At 42.3% G+C, this 18,181-nt stretch overlaps 1 protein-coding gene across 9 annotated transcripts in view; it reads right to left on the reverse strand.

Annotated features, from left to right (window-relative positions):
* nf1a (neurofibromin 1a) overlaps window positions 1-18,181 on the reverse strand; it is a 385,105-nt gene that overhangs the window by 44,108 nt on the left and 322,816 nt on the right. For all 9 annotated transcript variants that reach the window (XM_063031787.1, XM_063031792.1, XM_063031790.1 and 6 more), the window contains 5 exons: window positions 12,171-12,272; window positions 11,524-11,664; window positions 9,105-9,231; window positions 1,013-1,144; window positions 10-145 (listed from right to left, as the gene is read on the reverse strand). In XM_063031787.1, coding sequence (XP_062887857.1) covers window positions 10-145; window positions 1,013-1,144; window positions 9,105-9,231; window positions 11,524-11,664; window positions 12,171-12,272 — 638 coding nt within the window. The remainder of the gene's footprint in view (window positions 1-9; window positions 146-1,012; window positions 1,145-9,104; window positions 9,232-11,523; window positions 11,665-12,170; window positions 12,273-18,181) is intronic.

Raw genomic sequence — 18,181 nt, forward strand, 5'->3', positions numbered from 1 at the left:
CATATAGACCTGGAGCCTGGGTCACCATGGTGCATGGTATATGTATCCATCGGCACATTTTCCATGGAGACGTCAGACATTAAGAGAGACTTCCTATGTTTCAGGCTGCAGCGACTCCTCACCTCCTCTGAAACAGTCAGTAAGGCTGTGTGGGGGGGGGGGGGGAAAGATAATGATCACCATTGTGACACTGCTCTTATCCCAGTCCGTGAACATTCTACAATTCTCAGTTCCAAGACTAATGTGGGCAAAATTACGCGGATGGGAAACTCAAGAGTATTAACGTTAGAATTCTAGATTCTATTTTATAGGGGGCTATGGCTGCAATGTCGCAGCGTCAGAGTTTTGTACACCACAGAACCATACCTTTTGACCCATTATTGCACCACCATCTAAGACCACTTACAAGTAGCCATTCCCCCACATTAGGTCCACTGCCTTCCATACCTTGGTGATTCAAGTGCTTGTCTAGAAGCGTCTTCTTAAGTGTTGTGAGAATCTCTGCCCCCACCACCTCCACAGGCATATGCGGCAAAATACATAACCCTCATGGACGCCTGAAGAGCTTAGCTGTCTCAGAACTGCTCAGGGATGGCTGGCAGCCCTGTGGCTGTGGTAACTCAAGCGTCAACCATATTTTTATTTATTTGCACATTTTCAGACTGAAGGCACCTAACTTGATTAAAGACTTGCTGTTCCCTCCCCCTGCCCCCAGAATATTGGGGCCCTACAAAAGAAGGATCAATTTGGTTGGAATTAGTCCATATGGCTCAGGTGTCATAATCAGTCAAGTCACTGGGGTGCCAGAAGACCAGGTTAAATCTCTCTGCCCAACTTGTTTATTTTGGTTGACTTATTTCCAGTAGCCTTTGAATGACATGGCAATGGGTATAATTCATGTTCCTCCTCACCCTTATTTTTTCTGGCAGTGCACACAAATAATCATATAATGGGAGGAATCTCAGTAGCTAAGTACACTTCTGATAAACCAAAAGCAAACAAAACTTCTCACCAGCAAGATAAGCCACGCTCTGTGTGTTAACTTCAAATTTGTCGCAGTTCCTGTGCTTGCCAACTAAGGCTAGTAGGGTATGCAATATCCTCACTGTTCTGGCCACCGTGGTGGGAGACGGATGTCTGTACCCTAAGTAAAAAAGGTGCGAGGGATAGTTGGGGGGGGTTGAGGGTAGGGAGGGGAAAGAAGAAGAGGAACATGATCTTAGCATTCAGTCAGAACATCACTTTCTAAATTAAAAATGAAAGCTGGCTCCTAACTTGTGGTTTTCAATCAGAAGTGAAAGATAATCTTGAGGCACAGAGGATAAAAATACAGTGGATTCTAATTAATTGGGGCAGCCGCTTATATTAAACAACTCATAACGAACAAAAAAAAATAGGGAAATAGCCAGGGTTCCCTTCATTCATTTGGGACACTACACCACTTAAATGGGGCAAGAGCCTATTGTCAAACCGTTTCTAACTAACGTCAGTCAGGTACGCTTGCTTGGCTATTAGACACAACATTGTGCTTTGAGGGAACAATTTTTAAATGGAATAGCTGCCCGTGTTTGTGTTCAAAATGCAGTGATTTTTGTCACTGATAGTTGGTGAGAAATAAGAGTAAGAAAATTCAGAACTGTTTTGCTCACCGCAGTTTCAAGTATTCAGGTTTGGAGATGCCAGAAATAGCCGGGAGTGAAAATGAAACAATTTCACTGCTTCAACAAGTTAGAAACTATGAAGAATTTGAAAGTATCTACAATCATCTTGAATGTTACAATGAAAATGAAGATTTGGAGGATGCAGTTATCGACCGCATTCTATGAAGGCAGTCCTTTATCTGCATTAAGTGGCTGCGCTGATTTTGTTCATTTACAGTCAAAAGAACAGATCTTGGATGAATCCCTCAGTCGATAAGCATTAGGAACTAATATGCTATTTTATGATGCTGCAGTAGTATTGGTAGTGTTCAAATTTGTTCTGTATTTCATTACAAAAATGTGTTAGTTTGTGCTTTTTATACCTTTTTAACTATTTCTATGAAATTTTAGCTAATTGGGGCAGAAGCTTAATTGGACCAAAATGTCCTAGTCCCGATATGTCTTAATTAACTGGAATCCACTGTACTTGTGTCTTATTTAAATAATTCCAAATCTAAATGTCAAAGCAGAGGGCAGCAAAATAAGGGAAAAGACCTAGCTGTAAGCATTCTGTTAATGCTACTGGCACAATAGGGGAGGGCATGGCACAGTAACATAAATCTTTACAAGAACAGCCCTTCAATTCCAGCATATTCAATCCCTACTGCAGTCTGTAAGGTGTTTGTATGTTCACACTGTAACCTCTGGCTGCTCCAGTTCTTTCCCACGTTCCAAACTAAATTGAATTGAATTGACTTTATTACTTACATCCTTCATATACATGAGGAGTAAAAATCTTTACGTTATGTCTCCATCTAAAGGTGCAATGTGCAATTAAAAGTAATTTGTAATAAATATTATGTACAACAGGATAGTCAATATAACATAGAAATACAGTAAGCAGTCTGATGGCCTGGTGGACGAAGCTGTCCCGGAGCTTGTTGGTCCTGGCTTTTATGCTGTAGTACCATTTCCCGGATGGTATAAACTTAAACAGTTTGGGGTTGGGGAGACTTGGGTCCCCAGTGATCCTTCGTGCCCTTTTTACACACCTATCTTTGTAAATGTTCTGAATAGTGGGAAGTTCACATCTATAGATGCGCTGGGCTGTCCACACCACTCTCTGCAGAGCCCTGCGATTGAGGGGAGTACAGTTCCCATACCAGGCAGTGATGCAGCCAGTCAGGATGTTCTTGATGGTGCCCCTGTAGAAAGTTCTTAGGGTTTGGGGGCCCATACCAAACTTATTCAACCGTCTGCGGTGAAAGAAGTGCTGTTGTGCATTTTTCACCACACAACCGCTATGCACAGACCATGTGAGATGCTCGGTGATGTTTATGCCGAGGAAATTAAAGCTGTTCACCCTCTCAACCCTAGATCCATTGATGTTAATAGGGGCTAGCCTGTCTCCATTCCTCCTGTAGCCCATGACCAGCTCCTTTGTTTTTGAGACATTGAGGGAGAGGATGTTTTCTTGACACCACTATGTCAGGGTGATGAATTCTTCTCTGTAGGGTGCCTCATTATTATTTGAGATTAGGCCAATCAGTGTAGTGTCGTCAGCAAATTTAATTAGCAGATTGGAGCCGTGGGTGGTGACACAGTCATGGGTATACAGAGAGTAAAGGAGTACACAGCCCTGAGGGGCACCTGCGTTGAGGGTCAGAGGGGCAGAGGTGAGGGAGCCCACTCTTACCACCTGCCAGCGATCTGACAGGAAGTCCAAGATCCAGCTAAACAAGGCAGGATGAAGGCCGAAGTCTCTGAGCTGCTTGTCAAGCCTGGAGGGAATTATGGTGTTGAATGCTGAATTGTAGTCCAAGAACAGCATTCTAACATAACCATTTCTCTTCTCCAGATGTGTAAGGATGGTGTGTAGAGCTGTGGCTATTGCATCATCTGTCGATCGGTTGTGTCGGTAGGTGAATTGTAGGGGGTCCAGTGTGGGTGGACGTACAGATTAGGATTAGTAATTTGTGGGCATACTATGTTGGCGCCAGAAGTATGGCGACACCTGCAGGATGCCAGCACATCCTCAGACTGTGTTTGTTGTTGACAACATTGCATTTCACTGTATGTACATCTGACAAATAAAGCTAACCTTTAATCTTTTACTTAATCCTACCCTCCCTACGATAGTCCTGATATGCAGATGGAGGTATGGCACTGCCACATGATAGGTATGCTTCTGACTCCTTCCCACAGCGGCCTACTCAGCCTGGCCCTGCACTGCTCTCGATCGACAGAGCCCACAGAACAAGGTCTTGAATCAGATAATACTCCAGATGGGTTTGGAAACTTGATGGCAGAGAGCATGAATCCACCATCTCTTCATCCACATCTGGATACACCAGGGGATGTCAGAGATGCCATATCAATCATCTTTAAGAAAGATGGCAATTCTGACCATGGTAGTTATGGATGAGTCTCCCTGCTGTTTGTTTCTGCACACCACTGTTGTAGCACGTGGTTATTTGAGTTCCTGTTGCCTTCCTGTCAGCTCGAACCAGTCTGGCCATTCTCCTCTGATCTCTCTCATTAACAAGGTGTGTGTGTCCACAGAACTGCTACCCACTGGCTGTTTTTTTTTTGTTATTCACACCATTAGCACTGTTGTGGGTGAAAATCCCAGGAGATTGGTTTCTGAGATAATCACATTACTTCCTCATTCTGTTATCTGGTCTAACCAACAAGACCTATTGACCGTGTCTGCATGCTTTTATACATTGAGCTGCTGCCACATGATTGGCTGATTAGATATGTGCATTAACGAGAAGGTGTACGGGTGTACCTAATAAAGGGCCATTGAGTGTATGTTTCATTATGGCACATTAACTAAAAGGCTTTACAATACAGCCCTCCTCAGTGAAGAGGGTGGATAACAAGGCCATGTCACAGCCTCCGTACTTCATTCAGTATTTCTCACTGTAATGTTGTATCTCACCTCCAACAAAAACGTGCGGAGGCAGCACGGTAGCAACACTGATAGCATAACGCTATTACAAAGCCAGCGACCTGGGTTCAATTCCCGTCACTGTCTGTAAGGAGTTTGTACGTTCTCCCCATGACCATGTGGGTTTCCTCTGGGTGCTCCGGTTTCCTCCCACAGTCCAAAGACGTACCAGTTGGTAGGTTAATTGCTCATTGTAAATTGTCCCATGATTAGGCTAGGATTACGTAGGGGGATTGGTGTGTGGTGCGTCTCAAAGGATCAAAAGGGCCTATTCTGCACTGTATCTCTATCTCAATAAATAAATATCCATCTGGATAGCTTCCAACCTTCCAATTCTAGTAATTTCTCCCCCTTACCTCTTTTCTCTCTTTCCATTCTCCATTTTGTTTACCCTCTCCCCTTTATCTTTTCCTCACCTGCCCATCATCTCTCTCTGGTGCTTCTCCTCCTTCCCTTTCTCACATGGTCCACTGTCCTCTCCTATCAGATTCCTTTGTCCTCACCTCTTTGCCATGTCCACCTATCACCTCCCAGCTTCACTTTATCCCCCACTCCCCCAGCCACCTACCTTACCTTTCACTTGGCCTCACCCATCATTTGCCAGCTAAATTCCTTGCCCTCCCTCTACCTTCTTAATCTGGCTTCTGCCCCCTTCCTTACCAGCCCTAACGAAGGGGCTCAGTCTGAAACATCAAATGTTTATTGGATGTTGCCTGACTTGCTCAGTTTAAAGTTTTAAATTTTGAACTTTCCTCCAGCATTTTGCGTGTGTTCTTTAAACATGGACCACTTCTTCTATATTGGGAGGCATCTCTCAGCTGGCACCGATGACATTATTCACCACCTCTTCTCTGCACCCATGCATCTTTTAACCGGTTAAGTAAAAGGGTGTTTGAAGATGGCCTCAGTCTTGGCACAAAACTCAAGGTCAAAAAGGCAGACTTCCAGTTAAAAGGATAACTGAACCAACATCAATGTCTTCTCCAAGACCTTGATGGATATTTGAGGCACGCCAGGTTATTTATGGGGTTGAGAGGCATCTGGTGGTATCATGATGGTATGGCGGAGCAGACTTGATGGGCTGAATGGTCTAATTCTGCACTTACGGCTTATGGTCCTATGACACCAGACTTTCAAACCATATACAGTGTTTGAAGTTATGCCACAGAACAAGCTCACCAGGCAGACAACAGGAAATAATTCAAGGTTGTGCTCAAAGAAAAAACTGACTGCCCTCTTCAAAAAAATAAATTACTCTCACTAATTCTTGGATATCCCTGGCTGCTCAAAGTGGAGAAGGCACTTTTGGGGTGGTATTGATAACTTCATGTTTATCAGGAGTTCACAGGACTTTTATTCAGTAAAGGGCAGCAGGAATAAGCCAGGCAATTACAGGCTGGTGAGACCAACATCAATTATAGAGAAATTGTTGGATGAAATTGAGGACAGGATTCGTCTACACTAGGAAATCCAGTCATTAATCGAGGATGGGCAGGATGACTGTTGGGGGGAGGGGGGAAGATCCAGTCTGATGAACTTGACTGAATTTTTGAAGCGTTAACGAAGTGTACTGATGAGAATAGTGCTGTTGAAAGAGTCTACATGCATTTCAGTAAGGCCTTTGAAAGGTACCATAAGAAGATTGGTAAGAGCCATTGGATCCAGAAAAGTTGACAAATTGGATCCAAAGTTGCCTTGGTAATGAGTATCATGGTAACAGATGATGACGGAAAGTTGCCTTGTTGATTGCGACTTGTGCCCTGTGGTATTCAACAGGGATTGGTGCTGGGACTCTTACTGGCTGTTCTGTACAGTACATTAAAGATTTGGATGTGCATGTTGGAGGTATGATGAATAAATCTGCAGATGACACAAAGTAGTGTTAAGCTGCAGAACAACACTGATGAATAAGTAACATGGGCACAGAAATGGTAGATGAAATTTAATCCTGTAAGTGCTAGATGATGCACTTTGGGAGGATCATGAAAGCTGGGACACACACAATGAACGCAAGGAGCACTGAGGAACGGGGGATCTAGGTGTACATGTCCAAGAGTCCTTGAAAGTAGCAGTGAAGGCAGATAAGGTGGTTGAGAAGCAATACAGAATGCCTGCCTTGATTTTCCAGGGCAGAGAATATAAGAGCAGAGAGATTTTGGCACAACTTTATAAAACCATAATTGGGAGTACTGTATGCAGTTCTGGTTACCGCAGCTCACTGAGAATGTGAGTGCATGGAGAGGATGCGAGAAGATTCACCGAGATGTTGCCAGAGGCAGAGTTTTTCCAGTTATGAAGAGAGAGTGGATAGGCTTGGTTTGATTTTCTTGGAGCGGAGGAGGATGAAAAGGGATCTGAAGAAGAACATTTTCATTGAGAAGATGATTGGTATCTAGTGAGCATTGCCTAACGGTGTGCTGGAAAGAGAAACAGAGTTAACGTTAATAGGCTTTATGAGGCTTTCGCCAGAGCAGGTTTGTGCCCCTTATTGAAGAAGGGGTATGCTGGCATTAGTGAGAGTCCAGAGGAGATTCACAAGAATGAAAGGGTTAATGGGTTTGAGGGAATCTGGGCCTGTATTGTTAGAGTTTAGAAGAATTATGTGGGATCTTATTGAAACCTATCAAATACTGAAAGGCTGCAATAAAGTAGACGTGAGAGGAGGTTTTCTATAATGGGGTAGTGTAGGACCGGAGGACATAGCCTCAGAATACAAGGATGTCCATTTAGAACAGAGATGGAAGAACTTCTTTAGCCAGAGGTTGGTGAATTTTTGGAATTCATTGCCACAGACAGCCATAGAGGCCAGGTCATTGGGTATATTTAAAGCGGAGGTTCATAGGTTCTTGATTAGTAAGGTTGTCAAAGGTTACAGGCAGGAAAATGGGTTGAGAGGGAATCAGTCATAATGGAACAGACTCAATGGGCCAAATGGCCTAATTCTGTTCCTATATTTCATGGTCTTATGTTCAGGTTGAAGACACTTCACTAGAAAAGTGAGAAAACAAGTTCTTTCAATTACCTTGAAGTTCCTTAGTGCTCATAAACTTCCCATCACTTTAGTGCTTCAGAGGTTTTTTTTATCAAATATCTGTTGGTACACCTGCATTGCACAACTGAACTTCACCTTGTTCCTCTACCTAATGTAAAGGTGCTTATCCATATAGGCTCCAAAACAATAAGCAGAAGTGAAAGTTAAATGAAAGCTTCTACACAAACAGTAGATAACAGGCAGATTTCAGAAGGAAATGAGTGGTGTGAAAAATTCTACACTGCAAACAGATAACAATTTTCTTCATCCATTTCTATAAACAATTTAACATAACAGTTTAATGTGCTCAGCATTTAATACTATCATTCTCACAATCCTGATTGAGAAGTGCGGAACCTGAGCCTCTGTACCTCCCTCTGCAATTGCATCCTTGACTTCCTAACCGGAAGACCACAATCTGTGCAGATTAGTGATAACATATCCTCCTCACTGACGATCAACACTGGCGCACCTCAGGGGTGTGTGCTTAGCCCGCTGCTCTACTCTCTATATACACACGACTGTGTGGCTAGGCATAGCTCAAATACCACCTATAAATTTGCTGATGATACAACCATTGTTGGTAGAATCTCTGGTGGTGACGAGAGGGTGTACAGGAGTGAGATATGCCAACTAGCGGAGTGGTGCTGCAGCAAAAACCTAGCACTCAATGTCAGTAAGACGAAAGAGCTGACTGGACTTCAGGAAGGGTAAGACAAAGGAACACATACCAATCCTCATAGAGGGATCAGAAGTGGAGAGAGTGAGTAGTTTCAAATTCCTGGATGTCAAGATCTCTGAGGCTCTAACCCAGTCCCAACATATCGATGTAGTTATAAAGAAGGCAAGACAGTGGCTGTACTTTATTAGGAGTTTGAAGAGATTTGGCATGTCAACAAATACACGCAAAAACTTCTATAGATGTACTGTGGAGAGCATTCTGACAGGCTTCATCACTGTCTGGTATGGAGGGGCTACTGCACAGGACCCAAAGAAGCTGCAGAAGGTTGTAAAACTAGTCAGCTCCTTCTTGGGTACTAGCCTACAAAGTACCCATAACATCTTCATGGAGCGGTGACTCAGAAAGGCAGCGTTCATTATTAAGGACCTCCAGCACCCAGGACATGCCCTGTTCTCACTGTTACCATCAGCTAGGAGGTACAGAAGCCTGAAGGCACACACTCAGAGAATCAAGAACAGCTTCTTCCCCTCTGTCATGCGATTCCTAAATGGACATTGAACCCTTGGACACTACCTCACTTTTTTTAATATACAGTATTTCTGTTTTTTGCATGTTTTTAAATCTATACAATATATGTATAATTATTTATTATTATTTTATTTATTTTTTTCTCTATATTATGTATTGCATTAAACAGCTGCTGCTAAGTTAACAAATTTCACGTCACACGCCGGTGATAATAAACCTGATTCTGATTCTGGAATTTGAAGAGAACACTGATGAATTAACTCTCCTCACCTTTCATCAGGTGTCCCACCAATGCAAAATTGAAGTTAGAGTTGAAGGTGAGCCCAACAAAGTGATCCATCTGCTTACAATGCCATTCCAAGGGTCTTCTAATTTCCATAAATACCTCCTCTGGACTCTGTCAGGAAAATCAAAAGGCTTCAATGAGCAACATCCTAAATCCTGTCTGCCCACTCCATGAACTGTTGGCATTTATCACACCATACCAAAGAGCACAGTTGGTGGTGGTCTGAAAATGCAGTGCGAAGTAAGTATGGCTTCTCATGTTTTGTTTAGAACACAGAACAGTACAGCACAGGAACAGGCTATTCAGCCTACAATGTTGTGCCAAACCACCTCCAAGGCAAATCAAAAACTCACAAACACTAATCCCTCCTACCTACACAATGTTCATTCCCCTCCATCTTTCTGATCCATGTGCCTATCCAAACATCTCTTAAAAGCCTCTAATATATTTGCCTCTACCACCATACCAGGCAGTGCATTCCAGGCATCCACCACACTCTGAGTAAAAAGCTTAAGCCTCACATCCTCTTTGAACCTAACCCCTCTCACCTACAATGCATGCCCTCTGGTAGTAGACATTTCAGCCCTGGGAAACAAATACACCCTGTCTACTCTATCTATGTCTCTCATAATCTTATAAATCTCTATCAGAAAGAGTAAACAGTCGATGTTTTAGGCCGGGATTTTTCATCAGAACTAGAAAAAAAAGATTAGAAGTCAAAGTAAGAAGTTGGGGAAGGTGAGGAAGTAGTACAAGGTAGTAGGTGATAGGCGAATCTGGGCGAGGGGGAGGGGTGAGTAAAGAGCTGGGAAGTTGACTGGTGGAAGAGATAAAGGGATGGAGAAGGGGGAAATCCAACAGGAGAGGGCAGATAAGCAGAAAATGTGAGAGGGGGAAGTGGGAATGGGAAATGGTGAAGGGAAAGGTGGGGGGGGGGGGCAATACCGCAAGTTCAAGAAATCGAGGAGCTCTTTACTTCACCCCTCCCCTTTCCCAAAATCAAAAGCCAGAGGTTGCTATAAGTCTCCACATTGTCTTCTGGCTCTATAACAGCAAGCTGAGAATGCCTAAAGAAATGAAAGCAAACAACCATACTAAATTCTATTCAGGAATTAATTTTTAAAATTATTTGAGGAAATACTTCCACAAAGCTAACATCTCTGGCAAGTGTTAATCTCTAATTTTACATCAGAAACCAAAAGATTTCTAAAATTGACCAAGGTATTAAGACATGTTGGGCATAGAGAAGTACATGGTGTATATAGATCACTGATCAGTCAAGATCCTAATGTCAAGGGGTAAAATAACCTACTCCTATTACTAGGTTTCTCAGAATTAGCAGTAGTTATTTGGATACCAATTTTTTAAAAACTTAAGTCATAAAACTTTTGTTTGTACAGAATACACAATAACATTTCAATTCAAAGAAAACAAAAAACTACCTTTTGTCTTCAAAGGGAAAATCATCAGTGTTCAGAATGACACCTCCAAGAGGACCAATGTCATAGTGTTTGGAGGCTTGAGTGCCTCAGTGACCCAGAGTGCTGTGTTGGCTGGAGTCACGGCCTTGTGCTTTGGCTCTTGGTAGGGTCACCCATGCCAAAGGGTAGAGGCCAGACTAAGAGGGGTCCACCAGTCCTCCAGGTTCGGGGATTCAGCTCAGGGCGAACAAGCCTGACTGGTCAAATTGTTACGGAAACAACAATGAAGAATCCTTCAATCAGACAGAGATGGAGGACCTTTATTACTGCCTAAACACCATTGGGATGTATGGGGTGTCCAGGGAGCGGTAGCACCTCTGGTCAAGGGGCTTGTTATGTCCAGTCTGGGGAAGCTCACCCACCTTTGGTCCCCACCGGACACTCAGCTCCCACCTGCAGCTCCCAGTAGCTGTTTGCATGCGACAGTGGCCACACCTGGGTACTCTGCTTCGACAGGCGGGCTAAACCAGGTGAGGGTAGCCAGCAGCCTCATACCCCAGTGCCTGTCCTAGCACGCAAATGAATGAGATCTACAGTGAGATCCAAAGGCTAGTTAAGTGATATTGCAATGCTCCACGGAGAGTAAAGGTCATGATAAGGTACAGAATATGCCATGGTCACCCACTGCAACAAATGAAGACCCCAGTTCGTACCACTGCACCTGGACTTCTGAGGCTGAGAGAGAGGAACTGCTCCAGCACAACGGCTTTTCCACTTAAAAACTCTCCCACACAGGTTTCCTGTCATTGTTGGATACACACACACACATATATATTTTAAAAATTAAATAAGTGAAAATAAATTTTAAAAAAATAAGTGAGCTAAAATAAAATGCATCTTTTTCAGAACGGCCAGACTCATACTCCAGTGCTCTGATCCATGAAGTTCTGTCTCACTTTCAGGACATTTGCCGTCCCTTTACCTTGTCATTGAAGACTTTGAGACTATCCAACGTGTGTAGATTTTGCTCCAACAATGCTGTGCCAGCTGAGTACAGGTTGACTTCATCCAGCTGTAACACTGCTACTGCCACCCAAAATAGGGCCTTGTGCATATTTGAGTCCTTTAAAAGCAAATGTTTTACAGTGTTATTTCTCTAGTTATATATTTATACATAAACTGTTAAACATACGTTAGAAATGAACAGCTTCAAGTTATTAAACAAGTATTTCAGTATTTTGAATGAACAGATATAGAGCTGTGACCATTTCAACTTTACGAGTTTCTTTTCTTTCTCCTTATTGGGCTTTCAACCGCACCCTCTCACACCCCAAGAGTTTAATACTTCATGCGAAAGACTTCTCCTCTGATAATGCAGTACTCCTTTAACGGTGAACTTAAATCAACCTAGATTTTCTGGAATAGAAAGGAACTTGAACCCACGATCTTCCACTTTCAGGTCAAGAGTGACTGGCAATTAACTGGAAGCGATTTTTTTTTCCTGAAAGGCAGTGATGCACTGATTTGATTAAAATATAGTCAGTTAGTCTTCTGCTTGTCTTAGAAAGTGAAAGCTGTTCTTGCCAAAAAGTTTACTTTGGAAACATATTTTCTCACTGATGCCTCTACCTTGTTGAGCAGTGGTTGAAGCTTGGTCAATGCTATGACAGTAGCTTCGATCAAAACTTGGCTGTTGTGGTTATCGGGACCTTTCAGGCAACTCTCCAGACCCTGTGCATAGAAGAACACTTTGGTTAGTTATGCATTTTTCATAGAGGGTATTGGATTTTCTCAAGTCTTCACCAAGGTGAGCGTTGAAGAATTTATATTGCATCTCCCAGTCCTTAGGGTCTGGGTTTCACTCCCACACTGCTTTCTCTGCTGTGAATAGGCCACAATAAGACAACATAAACCATCACTTACTAAGACTTTAATGACATTGGTTGAAAGACCATTCCAACAACAATCTAAAAACTCCATAGCATAACATCATGCTAATTAGATTTTTTCCTCCTTTGCCTACAACTCAAAAAGTATTTGCTCCTGTCTCAGAAATTACTGACTTTCAATTTAAAATAATCAAATACTATCCTCCTAATTTAGTACCCATGGCTCAGGAACATGCATTATTTAAGCAAGTTCATTCAACTTAGACTTCAAACTATTCCTAACCTCTTCAAAAAGTTTGACTTGGCTCCAAAACACCTTCAATGCTCAAGATGGATTTTTGTCATTAACAATCAATTTTCCCAGGAACTTCAGTTCAGCAAGAGTTATGGCACTTAATGCTTTGAATTCTTAAGAGAATACAAAAATTACTTCAGACTTGGGTCAGTTTTGAAGGGAAGGAATTTTGGAATTCTATCTGCCCTTTCAATTGCTATGATAGTAGAGCATTACTGATTGGAGGAACAGACCATCATATGTGATCAGATGATGATACGCTGTGCAGGTCTGTTGAAGAATGAAAGCCCACCCTCCACTGGAAACAACTGGCTGATGACTCATTCATGTAGTAATTTGTGCTTTGGGTCATTCTCTATAACTAGTAGCCCATGAAAAGGATGGAATCACAGACTCCAATAGTCAGCTCAAGCCAAACTACTGAATATCATTCCTTTAGCTAAGACTTGCTTATTCTTTTTACAGATTCGGCAAGTCCTGAAATATACTGATGAGCAGATAGTATATATTACACTAAAGGGCATATCTTATTTATTAATCATACATGCAGTAATACCAAATTCAAACTTTTTGCTTACAAGATTTCATTTCCTAGAAGGGGAGGAATTTCTTCAGTGGGGGGGGGGGTGAATCTGTGCAATTCATTGTAGACAACTATGGAGGCCAAGTCTTTGGGTAGTTTTAAAGTGGTGGCTGATATATTCTTGATTAGTAAGAGTGCCAAGGGTTATGTGGAGAAGGCAGAAGAATGAGATCAAGAGGAAAATAAATCACCCATGATAGAATGGCAGAGCCAACTTGATGGTCCATATGGCCTAATTCTGCTCCTCTACAGTGGCATGCAAAAGTTTTGACATCTCTGGTCAAAATTTCTGTTACTGTAAATAGTCATCTGAGTAGAAGATGAACTGATCTCCAAAAGTCATAAAGTTAAAGAGGAAATACTTTTTTCAACATCTTAAGCAAGATAAGTGTATTATTTTTGTTTTGTACAATTTTAGAGTGAAAAAAGGAAAGGAGCACCATGCAAAAGTTTGGGCACCCCAAGAGATTTGAGCTCTCAGATAACTATTACCAAGGTTTCAGACCTTAATTAGCTTGTTAGGGCTATGGCTTGTTCACAGTCATTGTTAGAAAAGGCCAGATGATGCAAATTTCAAAGCTTTATAAATACCCTGACTCCTCAAACCTTGTCCCAACGATCAGCAGCCATGGGCTCCTCTAAGCAGTTGCCAAGCACTCTGAAAATTAAAATAAATGATGCCCACAAAGCAGGAGAAGGCTATAAGAAGATAGCAAAGCGTTTTCAGGTAGCTGTTTTCTTAGTTCATAATGTAATTAAGAAATGGCAGTTAACAGGAATGGTGGAGGTCAAGTTGAGGTCTGGAAGACCAAGAGAACTGCTCGTAACATTGCTAGAAAGGCAAATCAAAACCCCCGTTTGACTGCAAGAGACCTTCAGGAAAATTTAGCAGACTCTGGAGTGGTGGTGCACTGTTCTACTGTGCAGCGACACCTGCACAAATATGAAGAATCATCGGAAGAAAACTTTTCCTGTGTCCTCACCACAAAATTCAGCACCAGAAGTTTGCAAAGGAACACCCAAGCAAGCCTGATGCATTTTGGAAACAAATCCTGTGGACTGATAAAGTTAAAATAGAACTTTTTGGCCGCAATGAGCAAAGGTACATTTGGAGAAAAAAGGGTGCAGAATTTCATGAAAAGTACACCTCTCCAACTGTTAAGCACAGGGGTGGATCGATCATGCTTTGGGCTTGTGTTGCAGCCAGTGGCACGGGGAACATTTCACTGGTAGAGGGAAGAATGAATTCAATTAAATACCCGCAAATTCTGGAAGCAAACATCACACCATCTGTAAAAAAGCCGAAGGTGAAAAGAGGATGGCTTCTGCAACAGGATAATGATCCTAAACACACCTCAAAATCCACAATGGACTACCTCAAGAGGCGCAAGCTGAAGGTTTTGCCATGGCCCTCACAGTCCCATGATCTAAACTTGTTTTGGTATTCACCAGTGAAAAAGATCTTGGCAATTTTAGAGATGACTTACAGACATTAAGAAAGAGATGTGCTGGAGCTTTTGAAAGGTATTAAGTTAGATAGGTCACCAAAACCAGATGAGATGTACTCCAGGCTACTGTGGGAGGCGAGGGAGGAGATTGCTGAGCCTCTGGTGATGATCTTTGCATCATCAATAGGGCCAGGAAAAGTACCAGAGAATTGGAAGGTTGCAAATGTTGTTCCCTTGTTCAAGAAAGGGAGTACAGATAACCCAGGAAATTATAGACCAGTGAGTCTTTCTTCAGTGGTGGGCAAGTTGTTGGAGAAAATCCTGAGCGGCAGGATTTATGAGCATTTGCAGAGACATCATCTGATAGGAATCATCAGTATGGCTTTGTCAAGGGCAGGCCATGCTTTATAAACCTGATTGAATCCTTTGAGGATGTAACAAAACACATGGATGAAGGTAGAGCAGTGGATGCAGTGTATATGGATTTCAGTAAGGCATCTGATAAGGTTCCCCATGCCAGGCTCATTCAGAAAGTACTGAGGCATGGGATCTAAGGAGACATTGCTTTGTGCATCCAGAGTTGGGTTGCCCACAGAAGGCAAAGGGTGGTTGTGGATGATCTGCATTCAGTATGGAGGTCGGTGACTAGTGGTGTTCCGCAGGGATATGTTCTGGGACCTCTTCTCTTTGTGATTTTTATAAATGACATGGATGAGGAAGTAGAGGGGGTGGGTTAGTAAGTTTGCTGATGACACAAAAGTAGGGGTGTTGTGGATAGTCTGGAGGGTAGTCAGAGGTTGCAGCGGGACATCGATAGGATGCAGAACTGGGCTGACAAAAAGTGGCAGATGGAGTTCAACCCAGATAACTGTGAAGTGGTTCATTTCGGTAGCTCAAATTTGAAGACAGAATATAGTATTAATGGTAAGACTCCTGGCAGTGTGGAGGATCAGCAAGATCCTGGGGTCCATGTCCATAGGACACTCAAAGCTGCTGCACAGGTTGACAGTGTTGTTAAGAAGGTGTATGGTGTGTTGGCCTTCATCAACCGTGGGATTGAGTTCAAGAACCGAGAGGTAATGTTACAGCTATATAAGACCTTAGTTAGACCCCACTTGGAGTACTGTGTTCAGTTCTGGTCACCTCACTACAGGAAGGATGTGGAGAGTGCAGAGGAGATTTACAAGGATGTTGCCTAGATTGGAGAGCATGCCTTATGAGAATAGGTTGAGTGAACTCGGGTGAATAAAGCCCCCAATACCGTGTGCTTTAAGTTTGCACACTAATCTCCTGTGTGGGACCTTGTCAAAAGCCTTTTGAAAATCCAAATATACCACATCCACTGGTTCTCCCCTATCCACTCTACTAGTTACATCCTCAAAAAATTCTATGAGATTTGTCAGACATGATTTTCCTTTCACATATCCATGCTGACTTTGTCCGATGATTTTACCACTTTCCAACTGTGCTGTTATCACATCTTTGATAACTGACTCCAGCAGTTTCCCCACCACCGAAGTTAGGCTAACCGGTCTATAATTCCCTGGTTTCTCTCTCCCTCCTTTTTTAAAAAGTGGGGTTACATTAGCCACCCTCCAATCCTCAGGAACTAGTCTAGAATCTAAAGAGTTTTGAAAAATTATCACTAATGCATCCACTATTTCTTGGGCTACTTCCTTAAGCACTCTGGCATGCAGACCATCTGGCCCTGGGGATTTATCTGCCTTTAATCCCTTCAATTTACCTAACACCACTTCCCTACTAACATGTATTTCCCTCAGTTCCTCCAACTCACTGGACCCTCTGTTCCCTACTATTTCCGGAAAATTATTTATGTCCTCCTCAGTGAAGACAGAACCAAAGTAATTATTCAATTGGTCTGCCATGTCCTTGCTCCCCATAATCAATTCACCTGTTTTTGTCTGTAGGGGACCTACATTTGTCTTAACCAATCTTTTTCTTTTCACATATCTATAAAAGCTTTTACAGTCAGTTTTTATGTTCCCTGCCAGTTTTCTCTCATAATCTTTTTTCCCCTTCCTAATTAAGCCCTTTGTCCTCCTCTGCTGAACTCTGAATTTCTCCCAGTCCTCAGGTGAGCCACTTTTTCTGGCTAATTTGTATGCTTCTTCTTTGGAATTGATACTATCCCTAATTTCCCTTGTCAGCCACGGGTGCACTACCTTCCTTGATTTATTCTTTTGCCAAACTGGGATGAACAATTGTCCTGACGAAGGGTCTCAGCCTGAAACGTCGACTGCGCCTCTTCCTATAGATGCTGCTTGGCCTGCTGCGTTCACCAGCAACTTTGATGTATGTTGCTTGAATTTCCAGCATCTGCAGAATTCCTGTTGTTTGAACAATTGTTGTAGTTCATCCATGCGATCTTTAAATGCTTGCCATTGCATATCCACCGCCAACCCTTTAAGTGTCATTTGCCAGTCTATCTTAGCTAATTCACATCTCATACCTTCAAAGTTACCCTTCTTTAAGTTCAGAACCTTTGTTTCTGAATTAACTATGTCACTCTCCATCTTAATGAAGAATTAATAAAGATACATTATGCAACTAAAAAAATAATAACAACAGCATGAATTGTAGAGTCTTTGAAAGTGAATCTGTAGGTTGTGGAATCAGATTGGAGTTGTGGTGAGTGAAATTATCCACACTGGTTCAGGAGCCTGATGGTTGTAGAGTAATAACTCTTCCTGAACCTGGTGGTGTGGGACCTAAGGCTCCTGTACCTCCTGCCCAATGGTACTGAATCCTGCTATCCTACACTAATCCCACAATAAATCATTCTTTATTCCATTTTCAGACTCTGCCTGTCACCTACACACTAGAGGAAATTTACAATGGCCAATTAGCTTACCAACTGCAATTCTTTTGGAAAGTGGGAGGAAAGCCATTCCGGTTAATGGGAGAACATGCGGACTTCATATAGGCAGCAGTGGAGGTCAGCGTCGAGCCTATGTCTATGGCATTATCAAGCAGTTCTGCTTGCTGCTGCACTATGCCGCCCACAGTTGCAGTTCCTTTAGAGACGTTTTGAGGGTCCAATTTGGAATAAAGAATAGTCACAAATAATAAAACTCACTAACACGGGAAGCAATTTTAGTATCTTAGCAACAGACTGAGCAGCAATCAAGGATTGCAAGTGTTTGAAGTATGAGATTTTGTTTTCTCTGGCACTGAAGCTTTACTTACTTAGTGAAAAAAAATAAATTCACAGGATGAAAAATTATTTAGGTGCTTACAGATAGAACCAATGAGTAAATATTTATGTAACAATCAGTAGCAGGATCCGAAGAAATAAAAAGCCGATGATTCAAAATTCAACATAGAATATCATTGTTCAAAGAGAGGCAAGAGTACATAAATTGCTTCAAGACTCAACTAAATGGAAAAATTGACAGTAAAAAAAA

Source organism: Mobula hypostoma, chromosome 23 (assembly GCF_963921235.1).
Source record: "Mobula hypostoma chromosome 23, sMobHyp1.1, whole genome shotgun sequence".
NCBI lineage: Eukaryota > Metazoa > Chordata > Chondrichthyes > Myliobatiformes > Myliobatidae > Mobula > Mobula hypostoma.